At 43.3% G+C, this 20,065-nt stretch overlaps 1 protein-coding gene across 5 annotated transcripts; it reads left to right on the top strand.

Annotated features, from left to right (window-relative positions):
- The first annotated feature begins 2,894 nt into the window (after window positions 1-2,894).
- LOC123181310 (endonuclease MutS2) lies at window positions 2,895-13,492 on the top strand. Of its 5 annotated transcripts, none has more exons than XR_006491637.1 (20): window positions 2,895-3,199; window positions 3,298-3,429; window positions 4,080-4,247; window positions 4,357-4,440; window positions 5,001-5,051; window positions 5,480-5,536; window positions 5,613-5,695; window positions 6,121-6,244; window positions 6,332-6,391; window positions 7,755-7,997; window positions 8,186-8,269; window positions 8,340-8,487; window positions 8,762-8,889; window positions 9,007-9,054; window positions 9,306-9,436; window positions 10,006-10,088; window positions 10,552-10,655; window positions 12,306-12,376; window positions 12,710-13,016; window positions 13,108-13,492. XR_006491637.1 is itself a non-coding variant. In XM_044593569.1 (20 exons), the coding sequence occupies exons 1-20, from the start codon at window positions 2,990-2,992 to the stop codon at window positions 13,284-13,286; spliced, it is 2,499 nt and encodes an 832-aa protein (XP_044449504.1). In that variant the 5' UTR covers window positions 2,895-2,989; the 3' UTR covers window positions 13,287-13,492. The 5 variants fall into 5 exon arrangements, 4 of the variants coding, with proteins under 4 accessions (XP_044449504.1, XP_044449505.1, XP_044449507.1 ...); XM_044593569.1 differs by having other exon boundaries at window positions 12,706-13,016; XM_044593570.1 differs by lacking the exon at window positions 9,007-9,054 and having other exon boundaries at window positions 12,706-13,016.
- Window positions 13,493-20,065: the final 6,573 nt, after the last annotated feature.

The following is a 20,065-nucleotide window of genomic DNA, read 5'->3' as shown; positions in this document are numbered from 1 at the left end:
TCTCTCAACATTTCTCCATTCAAGTCATTTCCCCTAGTGTTTTTTCGAAGCACTACTGCAGATTGCATACTAAGAATGACCGGAGTATTTTATTTACATCAAACAATGTCAAACAGTTTAGATTGTTCAGTCATACCATAGTGTTTAAAAGTTTGGACATTCTGAAGATTCAAATAAAAATAGACATGTGCACACTTTACTTGATCATGTCGAGTTACAGGTGAAAGAGACCCTCTTATGGGAATAATGAAGTACAGAAATGATAGTGAGTTCAAAGTAAGGCTGGGGTAAAATTTTCGGAGGCCATGCTTTATGTTTTACCACTACCCTTCCTGATATTCATGCTCCTGATATTCATAGTCTTATTCCTACTCAATTTTACCTGAAATGAGAGTAGCAATTATTTCTGCCCGTTAATTCACTCCTACTAATTTGCAGTACTGATGAAACTAAGTCCAAACCTGTGCTAAATTAACAGTACATGTTCATTTTTTGTATTGACAATACAAGTCCAAACTTGTATTGACAATACATGTTCTACTCAGTGTTCATCTTTCAGTGTTCAATATCATTGTTCAGTTTCAATGTTAAATTTCAGTATTACTCCAAGATTGTACTGCATGCAATTATTCAAATTATTTAAGACAGATGATTACAGCAAGTTTATGATCATCAAATTATTTACTCAGATGCAGAGGGAGTAATGGGCGAGGAGATGAACCTAGGCGAGCAAAATTGAGAACTCTAGCTAAAGCAGCTCCTGCCTAGCGGCGAGGACTTCAGCGGCAGCAACACCTGTGCGTGGGGAGGAACAGCCCCTGGGCGCGCGCAGGCAGCAGCTCGCCTCCACCAGCGGGCGGCAGCAGAGCACCAGCTCGCCTCCACCAGTGGCCGGCAGTAGAGCAGCAGCTCGTCTCCACCAGCGGGCGGCAGCAGAGCACCACCTGGGCGCGCGCGGGCCAGGAGGAGCCCCTGGCGTGGGAGAGGAGGAGCCCGGGGGTGGAGATGGAGGTGGAGGGCGGGGGTGGAGGTGGAGGTGGAGGGTGGGTGGCGGAGCCGCGGAGGCGGAGGTGGAGCGCCGGGGCGGAGGCAGAGGTGGAAGACGCTGAGGAAGAAGACGGACTGATTCAAAGTTTGAACTGGGGGCATAAAGGTCCATTTGCCCATTTTCACCTGGTCGGAACATATTCCCCAGCGACATACATTTCGGAACAGAGGGAGTATTTAAGAAGATTCTCCCACCCTCAATCACTCCTTCCTCTTGAATGAGAGAAAAAAAATATTCTTTCTTTTTCTCCCATTGGCTTTAGCATGATAATATCTGGCATTGCTATCTCCATCTTTAATTTCCTTATATTTTTATACCTTTGAAGCCATTTCAGTTCCTCTTATTTAAGGAGTCTGTTCAGCTGAGCTATAAGCTCTTTTTGTTCATTTCTATCATGAGCTGAAAGTCCAAATATCTCAACATTTTTTGTCATTGACATCTAACTTTGAAAGAATAGTTTTCTTTAGTTTTCTATACCAATATACCATGCATCTGAATTTAAGATACAACCTCTTACTTTTTGTCTTGACTCTTTCATCCTTTGTTGCCATTGATCAATGATATTCCCTTCATACTGGGTAGACCAAATCTTAACAACAAAGTCTCTAAATCCTTCTCTCAACATCCAGGAAATTTCATATATAAAAACATGTGAGCAATTTGCTTTGTACCCAGTATCCAAATAAGTGGAGTGTGGTCAGATAATTCTCTTTTCAAGGCTTGCACCGCAGCTAGAGGATAATGCTCCTCCCAATCCGGGCAAATAAAGACAGTATCCAGTTTTTCAAAAGTGGGATCATTTTGATGGTTAGCCCAAGTGAAACTCCTCCCATTCAAAGGGAGTTCTCTCAAAATTGCATGTTCTATTATAGCATTAGAAACAAAACTCCAATGGTCAAGACCAGTAGGTTTGTTTTTCTCATAACAACAAATGCGTGGAAGAATTTTCAGCGACGATTTTGGATGCACTGAAGTCTCTTCCTCACCATTTTAAAAGTTGTTGAGGCGCATGATCCATGGTTTAAGTTAATGAGGAGTGCATGGGAAAGATAAGCGGGAGCCCATTGATGAAGTGTGCCGTTGTTGTTCTAGTGCTTGCTTATGGGTGTTTGATCGGCGCTATCTACGCCCACATTAGAAAAGATTTAATCTTGAAGGCCGTCTAAAAATACATACAAACCATGATTGAGAGCTAAGAAGAAAAAAGAGAAAGATATACTCGACATGATCAAATATCTCATGCCCCTTCGAGGTTCTTGAGAAAAGGAATAGAAGAATAGACATGGCCATTCGACTCCCGAGCTCATCTGCTTTTTTGCGTGAACAGTAAATTAAAAGAATATTGAAAGAGTTCAAATATATACATGGAAGATGTTTGAGTGCGTGATATTCGTACCAAATTTGGTGGTGTTTAGACATCTGAGTAGCTAAAAAAAAGAGTACGTGAGAAAGTTTACTGTTTACACATTGTTTAGACTGATTTTGTCTTTTTGCCACAAGCTCCTCAGATGTTCGAACACGATAAAATTTTGCCTGGACATCATGCATTTGAGTGTATTGGTTGACAAAAAATTCCAGATTTTTTTATTTTTTTATATTTTCATAAATTTATTGTTCACCAAGAGCATATGGGTCCGTGTTTAGAAATGAATATTCACATAAGAATGGACTTGACAACACACAAGCGTAAATCGTGTACATCAAGCCAAACTCTAAAGGTTTATTTCTGATGTTCCTTGTACTGGCATTGATTGAAGATGAATAAATCATATGTTTTTTAAATAAAAACTATTAATAACTCTGTGTTAAAAAAAAAAGTCTCCTAGCTAGCCGCGAAACACCTTCGGCCGTGCATTCGCCCACGCCCTTCACCCCAGCTCTATCCAAACACACCGGCGCCGTTTGCTCCTCCCCGCCACTGCTCCCCTCCACGGCTCCTCCATGCTTCGCCTCTCCGCCTCTTTCTCCCTCCTCGACCCTCCTTCTCTCTCCCCGTCCGTCTCCCACCTCCGCCCGCGCCGCCTACGCGCCCTCGTCGTCGCCGCCTCCGCCTCGCCTTCCGCCCGCAGCCTCCGCCTCCTCGAGTGGGGCAAGGTTTGCCGCGCCGTCGCTTCGTTCGCCGGCACCGCGCACGGCCGCGAAGCCACCGAGGTATTCAACTCCAGACCCCTGGGACTCCGAACCCTTCCGTTGCCTGATCGCTCATGATGCACGGGCCTCGCCTCTGACGCGCGACGTGGGTTGTGCAGAAGCAGCTGTGGGGTGTGGAGAGCGTGAGCTATGAGCGGAGCCGGAAGCTCCTCCGGGAGACTGAGGCGGCGGTGCGGCTGCTTGGCAGCTCCGGTGGGGCATTGGATTTCTCCGGGCTGGATACCGTCGCGGTGAGGACCCATGTTTGGTGTACTAATATGCTAAGGAAGTCACGTGTACTGCCTGACTTCAGTACAGAGTTACAATCAAATTGAATTTATACAGCATTACTGTGTGATCGGCATTTTGGCATACTAGTTAAGTTCTATAGTGGGCTTTACCGTTTCATTTGACCTGACTTAAATGATCTCTTCAACAACTTGTAATCTGTATTGAACTATGCCTATATGAAGGTAAAATTACACCACCAAATCAAGAGCAAAATAGTGACCAAAACACGCATGTTCTGTTATCTGTTTATTGATGTTAATATTTTATCACCTTATCTGTATAGGATTGTTCTCTGCGTCTCATTTTGCTTGATATACTGGTTATTACTCCCTCCGTTCACCTTATCTGCATATAGATGTATTTTAGAGTGTAGATTCACTCATTTTGCTCCGTATGCAGTCCATATTGGAATCTCTAAAAAGACTTATATTTAGGAATGGAGGGAGTAGATGCCAACTGTCTGGTTATGCCAGTATCACAAATACACCCTTTGAGTATCACATTCTCAAAAGACTTATATTTAGGAATGGAGGGAGTAGATGCCAACTGTCTTGTTATGCCAGTATCAGAAATACACCCTTTGAGTATCACATTCTCTGTTTAACTGAAGGTAGAGTCAGCAATAAATTGTGTCTCTGGTGGTTCCGTGATTAAAGGTCAGGAAGCAATGGCAGTGGTTAGCCTGATGCTGTTCGTTGAATCCTTGCAAGTAACTATCAGAGCTGCTATGAAGCAAGATGAAGACTCGCATAATCTGTTACTGCCCCTTACAGAAACAGTAAGCTCATATTGTTTTACTCATTTTTGCTCTCTTGCATCTTTTGTCATCTGTAGTAAAAATATGTCTCTCAGTCCAGTATGCTGAATGTTCTTCTACTGACCTGCAGATTCTAGATGCTGTTGTCAGTAAGCTACTAGTGAAGTCTATACAGGATGTCATAGATGATGATGGCTCCGTGAAAGACACTGCAGTTTGGTTCTTGCATCCTGAGTCTACTTTTGTATTGCTTTGGGACGATGTGATACTAGTAGTTTTTTATTTCCTTGCAAAAGAATACTACTTTTACAAGCATTTCAGTTTGAAGTGAATTTCTTTATTCAGCGTGTAGAAAATTATTCTTTACTTCTTATGAACAATAACTCAAATTTCTTTGGTTAAGTGATTGAGGCACTATGAAGCATTGAACATGTAAACGATAAATATCCATATTTGAAGGTCTGTGCCCAAGCAATCTGTCATCCTAACTTTCCAGCATTAACCCAAAGGAAATCTGAACATGCTACCTCGTTCCTTCGTAGCATCAAATACACTATAACTGTAGAAGTCAATTTCAGAACTACCTTTACTAAGTACATTTATAGCAGCATGTAGTAATTATCTGTTAAGTGTATATCATTACTGGTTTGATGCAATCTATACTGACCATCATTAATAAAACACTTTGAAAGGGTGTTATGACCCCCGATTGTACTTAGATATTCCATTTGAAATATTCCCTTTTAACTCAAAATAGTTATTTATTTTTTGCAGAGCCCTGAGCTAAGGCGATATCGAGATCAAGTTCAGGCCCTAGAGAGCAGGGTAGGTGGCTTTGCCGATTTGTTTTGCTTAGCGACTAGCGAGGGCAGCTACATGCGTGTGCAGCAAACAAGTTGCTGTGCATTTTCACTCCTCATGTACTGTTGCAGTTGCCCTTGAATTCATAGTCTCACAGAAGCACGACACACATGCAAGCCGGCAACCACGGCACGCATAGCATGCAAGCATTTGCACATTGCTGAAAACACCATGCTTTAAGTTCTCGACCTGGAGGATAAACTGCAGAAGAAAGTTATGTGATCTATAAATAAAATACCAAATATATCTACTGGATTTGCTTTCCGTGATTAAACTCTGGAAAAGAAACAAATGCTATGTTCCTCAGGTCCTCTTAGTCTTAACCTACAAACTGCCTCTGTCTGATGCTAATATTGTTGATGGATAATAGTTATATGCTGTTACCTTTTCAGTTATGCCAGCTTATGGATAAATTGATAAGGAATGCGGACAATGAAGCTTCCTTGTCGGTATTGTTTCATTCAACTCACTCATTGCCAGGGAAACTTATGCGCAGTGAATTACAAAACTGCTAATTTTCTTTAGGAAGTAAGCATTGTAAATGGAAGATGCTGCATTAAAATAACTGGGGATAAGTCTTCAAGTTTTGATGGATTACTACTCTCCAGGTGTGCTTTGCTCAAGATGATTTTTGTTTCATCATTTGCTTTCGCTTTATATGAGATAGTTTTGTTTAAAATCTTATTTATATGCCTGCTTTGTGCTGAAAAATTTCCATAAGACTGGGAGTTTTTAAACTTTATAGTATTAGCACTAAAGTATATGTTTGGGATTTGGATCACTGAACATATGAGATTACCTTTGTATCATCTGGCGCATACTCATCTTTTTTGTTAGTACCGACATCCTGTAAAAGGGAGTCTGCTAGGAGAACCAAAATCTTGGCTCTCTCTTAATTTTAACCCAACTTCCGAGTTCTGACCAATGTTTTTTTTTGCATAGTTTTAACCAATGTGTATAGTATTATGCGTATGTGTTGAATTTAATTTGGCTGTTTGACAGTTGGTATTGATCAAGATTCATATGTATGTAGTGGTTCAGATGCTGGAAGTATGATAGAACCAATTATTGCTGTTCCACTAAATGATGAGCTACAGGGTGCAAGAGCATTAGTGGTTAGAGCCGAGCTTGAAGCTTTATCGAAACTGACTGACAAGGTTTGAAAGGTTGATCGATTTGGTTTTGCTATTTGGCTATTTTCTGTATTCTTATCCTTACACTTATTTTTCAATTTTTATTTGCAGATTCTTCTTGAGCTTGATAATATTCAGATTTTGATGCAGGAAACAGTTACACTTGATAAGGTGCTGTTGTTTTTCATTACCCATTTCCCATGAAAAGTAGTTGTCATTGATATTTTTTTGACATAATCTATTAGTACTGCAGGGTTCGTACTCTCAAGAGCTCTGACTAGGATTTTTTTTCTCTAATACATATTTAAACGTGCATCATTTTGTATTAGAAGAAACACAAAGAAGTTGCAATACATCGGCCAAAACTGTGAAACACAGAAAAACATTTAACTGAAAAGGGAAAAATGAAAATGGCAAAACTGTACAGCGCAAGGCAAAAATAGATAGCCAACGCCTGAGCAGCTGGCATCGCCAGGATTGCTGGTGCAACAGTCTGGGGGTCTAGAGTGCACTGGTAGCTTCCTCAGTTCCTTGGCACCAGTAATTCTCCACTGCTCAGCCTTGTCGAGGATCAGATCCATAAGGTCGCTCGAGACCGGCCTCATGTTGTCAAACACACAGGCGTTTCTCGTATGCACAGCCACCAAAGAATGAGCATGACGAGGGAGCGCACCCCTTCCAACTTCTTGTTCTGCTTGTCGCATCCGTGAAACAATGAAAGAAATCCTCATTTGGCACTGGGCAGATTGCCTCGGCGCCATATTCCTTGAGCACTTTGAACCATATCTTACGAGAAAGCACACCTGTGTGCAGATGGGAGATGGATTCATCATCTTGATCACAAAAAGGGCACACAGTGGCAAACCTCGGCGAGCAAAATGATCAGCAGTCCAGCACTGGTTCGCTACCGCCATCCAGGAGAAGATTTTCATCTTCATCAGTGCCCAGCACTCCCAGTATTGCTGCCACAGCGGGTGGTCAACCATTCCTTCAAAGAACGCAAGGTAGGCAGGTTTTGCAGAATACCTGCCTTCCGCTGTCCAGTGCCACTTCAGCCGTTCCTCGTATCTGGCGAAGCTCATGCAAGTTCACACACCCAGCATTTTGCCTTGCAGACAGTTCACTATCGAGAGATACGGACAGTGGGAGCAAGCAAAATAACCACTTTCCAACTGGTATCTCTATTCGCTCGACTCTAATCGTACCCCTGCTAGCCTTGTCTGGCTATCACCTTCCTCCCTGTGGGACTGCAGTGACCTTTCACTGCAGTAACTCATTCTGACAACCTATGCAGCAACTGAACATTCAACATTAAGGGAAGCCACAAGACATCTAAACAGTTCTGATACTTACACAACACCTCCGTCAATGAGATATCTGGCCATTTCCCATCACCCCTATTTCCAAATTGTCTATCGTGTTTACAATCACATAGTGCAGCAGTTTCATAAGCATTAAGTACTTTTTTATGCATGCTTAATTGCTTGCTTACCCAGATTGTTTTGCTTAATATGCATGTGCACTTTCTTTGCAGGTCACAGCTCGTGCAAGATACAGTATAGCATACGATGGTACACTTCCTGACCTGTATTTGCCAAACATTGAGCATGGAATTGTCAATGCGGCTAAAGATGAGCCTGCCAGTACAACTTCCTCAGCCCAACTTACTAAGAGGCCATGGAAACTGTTCATTCCAAATGCATATCATCCACTATTGCTCCAGCAGCACCAGGAAAATTTGCGTCGTACAAAAAAGGATGTTGCAAGTGCCACAGCGGTTAGTTTCCCCAGGCCCACCTTATTCTACTATCATTATGCAGAAAATTTGTATTCATTGATAGTGAGAGTACGTTTTTTGTTTACATCTAATATACTATAGACTAAAACATCATCTATTCATATGTCTTGATGGGATTTTTTTATCAACCTGCAGTTATCCAGTTCTCATTTTGCTTCCTGTTGTAGGAGATTCGGAGGAGGAGGATATACGGACAAGATATCGCAGAGGAAGATCAACTGGCTTCAGAACTTGATTTCATGAAAATTAGGGTTAGTCCTCGTTTGGGAGTAAACATTGTGTATTGGCACTTTCATTGGATAATTTATGTTCAGTTTGCAGGTTTCTGAGCTCGAGAGGAACCATCCGATCCCAGTAGATTTTATGATCGCTGAAGAGACTACTGTTTTGGTCATAACTGGGCCAAATACTGGGGGGAAAACAATCAGCTTGAAGACGGTTGGGCTGGCATCGTTAATGGCCAAGATAGGTAACTGGAACAATGAAGTTGAGATCCTTTCACTATTCTGATTGTGATCATAAGCTACACCCTCAAGCTTTGTTAGAGTATTCCTTTACTGATTTTCCTGTATCCTTGTAAATTTTGTATGCATTGATTGCATTACTAAATGCACACTTTCTGACATGACTTGTTGGCAGAAAATTGAAGATATGGAGTATTTTTCTGCTTTTAACTTACTATTGCACACTCTTAATGAATAAGCAGCCAGTATAACTTGCATAAATTTGCCCTTCTGCTGTAGGTCTATACATTCTAGCTTCTGAACCAGTTAAAATTCCATGGTTCGATGCTGTTTATGCTGACATTGGAGATGAGCAATCTTTGACCCAATCACTCTCAACATTCTCTGGGCATCTGAAGCAGATTGGGGTATATTTTAGTTTATCATAATCAATATTCTGTTAGTTCTGAATCCTAACTTATTAGTTCCGTACTTGCAGTAAATCCTTAACTATCCGTACAGCATCTGAACCTTCGTTTTATTAGGCTATTCGCGCTCAGTCAACTTCACAATCCTTGGTCCTTTTGGATGAAGTGAGTACTTTATCATCTGCCTTGATAACTATTTGATTAATTTGGTTCGTTAATGTGTATTAGTTTAGTGGCAGTATGATTGTAAAGTATTCAGTACATGTTAGTAGTTCAGGATGCAGTACACATTACACCATTAGCCCAACTCATTATGGAAATATCATGGATGACATGGACTATCTCATTATCTATAGTTGAGTCTTCTCTCTGTAAAATACTAAAATGTGATGGCAATGCTTTATTTTTCATATTAGGTTGGTGCTGGGACAAATCCACTCGAAGGAGCTGCTTTGGGGATGTCTCTCTTGGGGTCTTTTGCTGAAGCTGGTTCCTTTCTGACTCTAGCTACAACTCATCACGGAGAACTAAAAACACTGAAATACAGGTTCCAAACATTTGAAGCTAATTTTTTCCTGGCATTATGGTCTTAACTCTTAACTAAAGAGCATTTGTCCGTACATTAGTTTAGTTACTACACCTTTGTTGTTATTCAAATGACACTGTTTTGTTTGGGATACCTTGTCATCAACCATAAGTGTTATTTTACTCATATTCAACAAAAGCGAGCCAACTCACCATGATTGCAAAACTGGAAGGACAATAACGGTATAAGTCTACAAGGTCTAGTACAGGTTATTGCTGATGGTTACGATGTCATTTTCAACTTAGTTTCTTGTATCTACATAGAATGCACTCCTGATTTCGCTCGGGCTTTTCACATTTATAATAAGTTTCCTTTTGTTGAGTAATACTATTAAAAATGCTCTTCTTGAAGCAATCACTATTTCCCCCAGTTTACACCAGGAAGCAAATTCACTTGCGTGATTTCAAGAAATTTATGTCCAAAAAAATAATTTCAGGAATGCAGCAATGTGGCTTATTGTGTGCCCTAAATTACCAGTAACTCTTATCCAATGAACACTGCATCATTATTCGTTATTTTAATGCTTTCAGCAATGATTCATTTGAGAATGCATGCGTGGAATTTGATGAAGAGAATCTAAAGCCTACGTTCAGGATACTTTGGGGAATACCAGGTTAATTGCTTTATATTACATGTTAGTTCTTCGATCATAATATGGTGGTGCTTGTTTGGGTGCTCAGAAGTCACTGCCTTATAAGATGCTAGAAAGCCCTACATCTCATGCTTTCTACATAAAAAATCACACAAGGTGACCATTAACCAACCCCACCAGCCAGTTGATTGTTGTTAGCTTGTTGAATCAAATATGCTATGGCAAAAAGAAGGTCATATTCATTCATTCTTCAATTTCCAGTGCACCAAATAGTGAGGCCTTCATCTTCTTGTAAATATGTGGCATGCTGTTCTATCCTGAGAATGTCAACCTAGCTGACTAACTTCATATTAAGGATAAAACTTGCTCTTATTTCATTCTTGTTTTTTAAGGTGTATATAGGTATTGGAACTGATGTCTGCTAAAACTAGCTCTCATTTTATCTTTGGAATTCTTTTGTACTCATGTTTCGTTGCGCATATAGGGCGTTCAAATGCAATCAATATTGCTGAAAGGCTAGGTTTGCCCTTGGATATTATAGAAAGTTCTCGGCACTTGCTTGGAACAGCTGGTGCAGAGATAAATGCGGTAAGTTTGACAGGATCATGACAATCCTTTATTTCTGAGATTAATATTGGCCTTTTTGTATTGTGAAGTGGCAATTTGGTTTTATAATATCGAGTTGGTCAGATACTATAATATTTCATGTGTTTTTTAGAACGATAGCAGGAGAGCTGCTATATTCATTGATCAGAGAGAAATGGTACAAAGAGACCGCTCGGTTAATTAAGGAAAACTGGGCTAAAACCCTAACAGACGGGCTAAACACTAGCAAAACTAGGTCTAAGCACCGCAAGTCGCAAACCACCGGCCAATGGCCAGCTACCAGCTACTCCCGAGACAACTACCCAAACCCAAGCTCCACCTACAGCCACACGCACCCTCAGAAGCCATCGAGGTCTCCAAAGTAACGCCTCCAAGAAGGAAGCGATGTCAGAGACACCGCCGTCACCCGATCCGGCATAGCCAAATCTTAGGTTTTCACCCGAAGAACATTAGACATGAGATGTCGAGGAACAGCAAGGTCCACGGCGACACCTTCAGGAAGGATAACGACATCCACGGAGGTCGTTGCCTCGCCTTCCAACAGACCATCTCGACCTCCGAGGTCACCCAAACGCCATCGAGCAAAAAGGAGGCCGAAAGCGCACACCACCAAGACCAATCTGAACGCAAGAGCTGGGCGGATGCCATGCCAACTGGTCGTTCGCACCGCCGCGCGCAGGAACTAGCAAGGACCCCGCCGGATCTGGCCGACCGCGCCGCCGCATGCAGGCACTGGGCGGAAAACGTCCGCACCACCGCGCGCTGGATCTGGCCGGGACCGTGCCGAAATCAGACCGGCCCACGCCGCCGCTCGCCGGAACTGGGCGGGAACGCACCAAAGCTAGCAGGCCCGCACCGCCGCGCTCCAGATCGGCCGAGGATGTGCAGAGACAGACTAGCCCGCGCCACCGTGCGCGGGATCTGGGAGGAACCCCACCAAGGAGGCCCGCCCGCACCTCCTCCGGTCACGAACGCGTACAAGGGCCGCGCCAGCCAGAAGGGGGAGCACCACCAAGCATTGCAAGTCAGGGAGAGCACCGCCTGGCCCGCGCCGCCACCACTAGCCATCCGCCGCGCGCCCCGCCGCAGTGGGCCACCCACCGCGCGCCGTCCAGGGCCGCCGCGTCGCCAGGGCCCTCGCGAGCGCGCGAGCCCCCACGCCACCTTGGCCCCGTCCCGTGCCATCCAAGGCAGCAGCCGCGCCGTCCGGCAGCCGCCGCGCCAAGCTCGCAGACGAAGAACAGGAAGGGGCCCCGCCGCCACCTTCACAGGAGCCGGCGTGGACTTCGCCGGCCGCTCCTCCGGCGGCGGCGAGCCGAGGGAAGGGAGGAAAGGGAGGAGCGGCGCCTTGATCTAGGGTTTCCCCCGTGTCGCCAGGGAGGGCGACGCAGGGGACGGGAAGTGTAGAATAAACTACAAGAGCAACCAGGTGCGCAATATTTCATGTGTTACTGATAGAAATGGGGTCTTCCTTGGCACTGGAAATTCTGTTATTTGCTTGAGGAATATGTGCTCTCATGTTAGAGACTCATCCGTATATTGCTTCAGTTAGAATCCGCGAGGTCGAATTCTTCTTCGATCTGGATTAATACGATCTCTAGAACAAGTCCATCTCAAGTGTTTGTTTTGCAGTTGATTATGGACATGGAAAAATTCAAGCAAGAATACCATGAACAACTTCAGCAGGCACAACATTATCTTATGTGAGAACTTCCTGCTGGTTTTATGTACATTTGAGTATATGCTGCAATCTTTCCATGGAACAGATCCCTGTTTGCATGTCACATATGCATTCGAAGCTTGTACCATCTTTTAGTAAGGATAACTTTAACTGATCTTGAGGTTTGGTGCGATGAATGCTCCGGCTCTATATGTTAATCTGCCTTTCTAAGTGAATTTGTAGTTCCATTACACAGAAGTTTAGGTATTTGACTATTTTCTCATGCATTAGTTTGCTTATTAGACTATTATAGTACTCAAACCCAGTCACATCAGAATTGCTTATCTTATATGTCCACTGATTGCGTATCAGGCAGTCCAAGGAGCTTCATAATGACTTGGAAGTGGCACAGAAGAGCATTGTTGATCACGGCATCGCTCAGAGAAAAAGAAAGTCAAGAGTAGTTTCGGAGTATGCTGTTATGGCTCGTTCGATCATTCATAAGAAGTTCCAGCAGTACAGAGAATCTGCAGTAGCTCAAAGAGTGCTAGAAGAAGAGAAGGCTGCGGAGAAAGCCAAATCTGAGGGTGCGAAAGGCCCCGAGCCAGCTAGCACTTCTGCCCCTAAAAAGACGCAGAATACAAATAGCAGCATGGTCACAGAAGCTAATGGCAAGATAATAGGTTTGAAACTCATCATTTTCATATTATTATCTCTCTCCCAGTCCCGCATAGTTTGAAGACAAGTTAAAACTAAGCTTTCCTTTCGAATTAGATGAAAATGGTGGGATTCCAGAAGTTGGGGATTTAGTTTACGTTCCTAAACTCAAGAACCAAGCGACCGTGGTCAAAATAGATTCGTCCAAAAATGAAGTGCAAGTCCAAGCTGGCATGATGAAGCTCAAGCTAAAGTTGAAAGATGTCAAGGTCCAGAAGCAGAGGACATCAAGATAAAACGGTTGCTCTACCCTGCAATAGTATATAGAGATAAGTATGTAAATGTTGTTCAGTTCAATATATAGAATTTCCCATTTTGACTGTACTATAGCCATGCGAGTTTAGACCCCTAGTTTGCATGTTAAATTAGCTGCTTTCTCTTTGACATGATGTAAATGTAAAAAAAAAAATTGCGAGAAAACTTCTGATCTGTTCATCTTCAATTATGGCAGTACAACGAACACTAGAGATAATAAAAATTACATCCATATCCATAAACCACCTAGCAACGACTACAAGTACTGAAGCGAGTTGAAGGCGTGCGCCGCTGTCATCGCCCCTCCATCGCCGGAGTGAGGCACAACTTGTTGTAGTAGACAGTCGAAAAGTCGTCGTGCTAAGACCCTATAGGACTAACACATCAGAACAACAACCGCCGCCGATGAAGAATAAAGAAGATCGGAAGGATCAAAACCGAAGACATGATGTAAATGTAATTGTTAATGAGATACTTGCCCCATTTCTTTGGTTTAGTTAGAATACCAGCGGCGAATGCAGTGTGGTCACTAAATTAAAGTTGGAAGAGCATTGTAGAGAACACAATGCGTTTTCATCTGTACCTGGCTACCTGCACAGTTGCACTAGTTGGGTGAAGGGCTTATAGAGCCATCCGGATATTTGAGAACTGGCCTTCCAGAGCTCATGGTCAATCACAGAATCACTTATAAAATCAGCCCACAGTACGGTTCAATCATCATAAATGATACTATAAATAAAAGATCGTCCAGTACAATTTATCTGCGTCCAAACATATCAAAGTTAGTTCGATGATCGTTCCAGGCAACTTCCTATCCGAGTGGGAATTTTGCAGTAGGTCCGATCTCACTTTCCTTTGTTTATCTTCTCTTCTGAGGTTATGGTCTTACGATGATATCGAACTACCGGGGGCCGGATAAGCCACGGTAGGTTGCTCGCTGTTCTATCCTGTATCTAGACATGTGCTTGGCTATTTTCTGTCTCCACGGGTAACGTGGTAAGTACTCCATCCAGTTTCGCTGTTGTCGGCACCTGTCTTGCGTGTAGAGAGCCATATGTCGTGTGATCTCCACAATTCGGCATGAGGGCCAAAATGCCTGCAAATGTTCAGACTTGACCGTTAATCATCCAACACAGATCATCAAACCGAGCCGGACTGGTTCAGATGTCCGAATTCCCACAGACCAGACCCAACTCGAGGGAGCTTTGGGCGTCCGCCACGTCGGACTCCGACACCCTGGACCTATCCCAAAACCCCGCCTGGAGCTTGTACATATTCACAATCATGCCTTCCTCCTTTGCCCCCGTAGACCGCCGCCCAGGCCTCCTTCGGTTCTGGACGTCGCCCAGGTATACTCTCCACCCCGACCACCGTCGCCCAGCAAGTTTTCGAACAAATGTCATAGTGCATTTTTTGAGGAGTATTTGTATGCTGAGTTCATGGATTCGTCTTCGTCCGATGAGGAAGATGGGGATGAAATGGTGTTGATGATGGTGATTCTTGAAGACACGGAGCGTGCGAAGGAGCATGTTCTCAACTTATGGGTTGAACGCCAGGACATCGAGTGTTGAAACGGCATCAAGCATGGGGGCATGTTGATCTATATGAGGGCTACTTTGCCCCTGATGAGCTATAAGAACACGATTTCCAACGTCGATTTTGGATGCAACGACGATTTGTTTATGTTCATCATGCAAGGTGTCAGGGATGATTACTTCAACCTGAAAAAGGGGTGCTATAAGTCGAATAGGGTTCTCTGATCTCAAGAAGTGCATGGCCACTCCAAAGAAAACCAAAATGTTGACCATGGAGATGAACGAGTTTGATCTCGATGCGACGAGATCGTGCAAAGATGTTAATGCGCTTGGTGACAGAGATGGAGAAGGCAGAAGCTGCAGAGCAGAAGGCGATGGAGTGATGAGGGAGGAGGTACAAACAACCGGTCTGGGAGGGCAAAATTTGCACTGACTGTCGGACTGACACTTGTGATCGAGCGCATGTAAAAACTTATGAACATCGGTCGTTTTTTGGTTGTGAAGATTGCATATGTACCACCTAATAAAATTGCTATTGATCAAATCTGGATGGTGCCGGATATGGGCGAATGTTTTGGGCACGACGTTGGATGACCGGCCGCGAAAACTGATAGTGAGTCTAATTTAGGGTGCGGCGTTGGAGATGCTCTAACAACATCTACTGTGCGATCTATATATTCAGTGAAGAGCAATACCCCTGTTTCATGGACATGGATTCTGATCCTTAGCTCACGTGAGCTCTAATGAATAGTAAAATCAAAATAAATGGAGCAATATGAAGGAAATATGCCCTAGAGGCAATAATAAAGTTGTTATTTATATTTTCTTATATCATGATAAATGTTTATTATTCATGCTAGAATTGTATTAACCGGAAACTTAGTACATGTATGAATACATAGACAAAACAGAATGTCCCTAGTATGACTCTACTTGACTAGCTCGTTAATCAAAGATGGTTAAGTTTCCCGACCATAGACATGTGTTGTCATTTGATGAACGGGATCACATCATTAGGAGAATGATGTGATGGACAAGACCCATCCGTTAGCTTAGCATAATGATAGTTAAGTTTTATTGCTATTGCTTTCTTCATGACTTATACATATTCCTCTGACTATGGGATTATGCAACTCCCGAATACCGGAGGAACACTTTGTGTGCTATCAAACGTCACAACGTAACCGGGTGATTATAAAGATGCTCTACAGGTGTCTCCGAAGGTGTTTGTTGGGTTGGCATAGATCGAGATTAGGATTTGTCACTCTGTGTATCGGAGAGGTATCTCTGGGCCCTCTCGGTAATGCACATCACTATAAGCCTTGCAAGCAATGTGACTAATGAGTTAGTTGCGGGATGATGCATTACGGAACGAGTAAAGAGACTTGCCGGTAACGAGATTGAACTAGGTATGAGGATACCGACGATCGATTCTCGGGCAAGTAACATACCGATGACAAAAGGAATGACGTATGTTGTTATGCGGTTGACCGATAAAGATCTTCGTAGAATATGTAGGAACCAATATGAGCATCCAGGTTCCGCTATTGGTTATTGACCGGAGATGTGTCTCGATCATGTCTACATAGTTCTCGAACCCGTAGGGTCCTCACGCTTAACGTTCGATGACGATTTGTATTATGAGTTATGTGTTTTGGTGACCGAAGTTTGTTCGGAGTCCTGGATGAGATCACAGACATGACGAGGAGTCTCGAAATGGTCAAGAGGTAAAGATTAATATATAGGACGATAGTATTCGGACACCGGAAGTGTTCTGGGGGTACCTGGTACGTATTGGGTCACCGGAAGGGGTTCCGGGCACCCCCCCGGCAAAGATATGGGCCTTATTGGGCCAAGGGCGGGACAGACCAGCCCCTAGTGGGCTGGTGCGCCCCATATATGCCAAATAGGAGGAGAAGGAAGGAGGGGAAGAGAGAAAGGAAAGGGGAGGATTCGGCCTCCCCTTCCCTTCTCTCCCCCTCTCTTTCCTTCCCCCTCCAACACTTTTGGAAGGGGGAGAGGCCGAATTGGACAAGGCCCCAAGTAGGATTCCTTCTACTTGGACGCGCCCTTGCTGCACCCCTCCCCCTCCCACCTATATATACGTGGGGAGGGGGCGCCTAGAAGAGACACCAATAACTGTTAGCCGTGTGCGATGTCCCCTTCACAATTTACGCCTCCGGTCATATTCACGTAGTGCTTAGACGAAGCCCTGCGCGGATCACTTCACCATCACCGTCATCACACCGTCGTGCTGACGGAACTCTTCCTCGACACTTTGTTGGATCAAGAGTTCGAGGGACGTCACCGAGCAGAACGTGTGCAGATCGTGGAGGTGCCGTGCGTTCGGTACTTGGATCGGTTGGATCGCGAAGACATTCGACTACATCAACCGCATTACTAAACGCTTCCGCTTTCGGTCTACGAGGGTACGTGGACACACTCTCCCCGCTCGTTGCTATGCTTCTCCTAGATAGATCTTGCGGGATCGTAGGAAAATTTTGAAATACTACGTTCCCCAACAATGGCATCCGAGCCAGGTCTATGCGTAGATGTTATATGCACGAGTAGAACACAAAGAGTTGTGGGCGATAATAGTCATACTTCTTACCAGCAACGTCTTACTTTGATTCGGCGGTATTGTTGGATGAAGCGGCCCGGACCGACATTACATGACCATGTTCATGAGACTGGTTCTACCAACGTGCTTTGCACACAGGTGGCTGGCGGGTGTCTGTTTCTCCAACTTTAGTTGAATCGAGTTTGACTACGCCCGGTCCTTGTTGAAGGTTAAAACAACACACTTGAAGAAAAATCGTTGTGGTTTTGATGCGTAGGTAAGAACGGTTCTTGCTAGAAGCCCGTAGCAGCCACGTAAAACTTGCAACAACAAAGTAGATGACGTCTAACTTGTTTTTGCAGGGCATGTTGTTATGTGATATGGTCAAGACGTGATGAAATATAAATTGTTATATGAGATGATCATGTTTTGTTAAAGTTATCGGCAACTGGCAGGAGCCATATGGTTGTCTCTTTATTGCATAAGATGCAAGCGCCATATAATTGCCTTTCGCTATGTGATAGCAATAGTTGCAAAAGCAATAGTTGGTGAGACGACCATGTGACGACACGTTGATAAAGATCAAGATAATGGAGATCATGGTGTCCGGTGACGATGGAGATCATGACGGTACTTTGGAGATGGAGATCAAAGGCACAAGACGATGATGACCATATCATGTCACATATTTTGATTGCATGTGATGTTTATCTTTTATGCATCTTATTTTGCTTAGTACGATGGTATCATTATGAGATGATCCCTTACTAAAATTTCAAGGTATAAATGTTCTCCCTGAGTATGCACCGTTGCGACAGTTCTTCATGCCGAGACACCGCGTGATGATCGGGTGTGATAAGCTCTATGTTCACATACAACGGGTGCAAGCCAGTTTTGCACATGCAGAATACTCGGGTTAAACTTGACGAGCTTAGCATATGTAGATATGGCCTCGGAACACTGAGACCGAAAGGTCAAACGTGAATCATATAGATATGATCAACATAGTGATGTTCACCATTGAAAGCTACTCCATCTCACGTGATGATCGGACATGGTTTAGTTAATATGGATCACGTGATCATTTAGATGACTAGAGGGATGTCTATCTAAGTGGGAGTTCTTAAGTAATATGATTAACTGAACTTAAATTTATCATGAACTTAGTCCTGATAGTATTTGCATATCTATGTTGTAGATCAATTGCTTCCCCGTTTTATTTATGATATGTTCCTAGAGAAAACTAAGTTGAAAGTTGATAGTAGCAATGATGCGGACTAAGTCCATGATCTGAGGATTATTCTCATTTTTGCACAAAAGAATTATGTCCTTGATGCACTGCTAGATGACCGAACTATTGCAGGAGCAAATGCATACGTTATGAACGTTTGACAAGCTCGGTATGATGACTACTTGATAGTTTAGTGCACCATGTTTTACGGCTTAGAACCGAGACTTCAAAAATGTTTTGAAACGCCATGGAGCATATGAGATGTTCCAAGAGTTGAAATTGGTATTTCAGGCTCATGCCCGAGTCGAGAGGTATGAGACCTCTGACAAGTATTTTTGCCTTCAAGATGGAGGAGAATAGCTCAACTAGTGAGCATCTGCTCAGAATGTCCGAGTACTACAATCGCTTGAATCAAGTGGGAGTTAATCTTTCAGATAAGATAGTGATTGACAGAGTTCTCTAGTCACTATCACCAAGTTACTAGAACTTCGTGATGAACTATAATATGCAAGGGATGACGAAAACGATTCCCTGAGCTCTTCGCGATGCTGAAATCGGTGAAGGTAGAAATCAAGAAAAGAATCAAGTGTTGATGGTTGACAAGACCACTAGTTTCAAGTAATAGGGCAAGAGAAAGAAAGGGAACTTCAAGAAGAATGACAAGCAAGTTGCCACTCCCATGAAGAAGCCCAAAGCTAGACCCAATCCTGAAACTGAGTGCTTCTACTGCAAAGGAAATGGTCACTGGAAGCGGAACTACCCCAAATACTTGGCGGATAAGGATGGCAAAGTGAACAAAAGTATATATGATATACATGTTATTGATGTGTACTTTACTAGTATTCATAGTAGCCCCTGAGTATTTGATACTGGTTCAGTTGCTATGATTAGTAACTTGAAACAGGAGTTATAAAATGGACAGAGACTAGTTGAGGGCAAGGTGACGATGTGTGTTGGAAGTGATTCCAAGGTTGATAAGATCACCATAGCACACTCCATTTACCTTCGAGATTAGTGTTGAACCTAAAATAAATGTTATTTGGTGTTTGCGTTGAAGCATAATATGATTGGATCATGTTTATTGCAATACGATTATTCATTTAAGTCAAAGAATAATTGTTATTCTGTTTACATGAATGAAACCTTCTGTGGTCATACACCCAAGATGAATGGTTTATTGAATCTCGATTGTAGTGATACACATATTCATAATATTGAAGCCAAAAGATGCAAGGTTAATAATGATAGTGCACCTTATTTGTGGCACTGCCGTTTAGGTCATATTGGTGTAAAGCGCATGAAGAAACTCCATGCTGGTGGGCTTTTGGAATCACTTGATTATGAATCACTTGATGCTTGCGAACCATGCCTCATGAGCAAGATGACTAAGACTCTGTTCTCCGGAACAATGGAGCGAGCCACTGACTTATTGGG

Source organism: Triticum aestivum, chromosome 1D (assembly GCF_018294505.1).
Source record: "Triticum aestivum cultivar Chinese Spring chromosome 1D, IWGSC CS RefSeq v2.1, whole genome shotgun sequence".
In the NCBI taxonomy this organism is placed as follows: domain Eukaryota; kingdom Viridiplantae; phylum Streptophyta; class Magnoliopsida; order Poales; family Poaceae; genus Triticum; species Triticum aestivum.
This window is presented reverse-complemented; position numbering and strand designations above follow the sequence as displayed.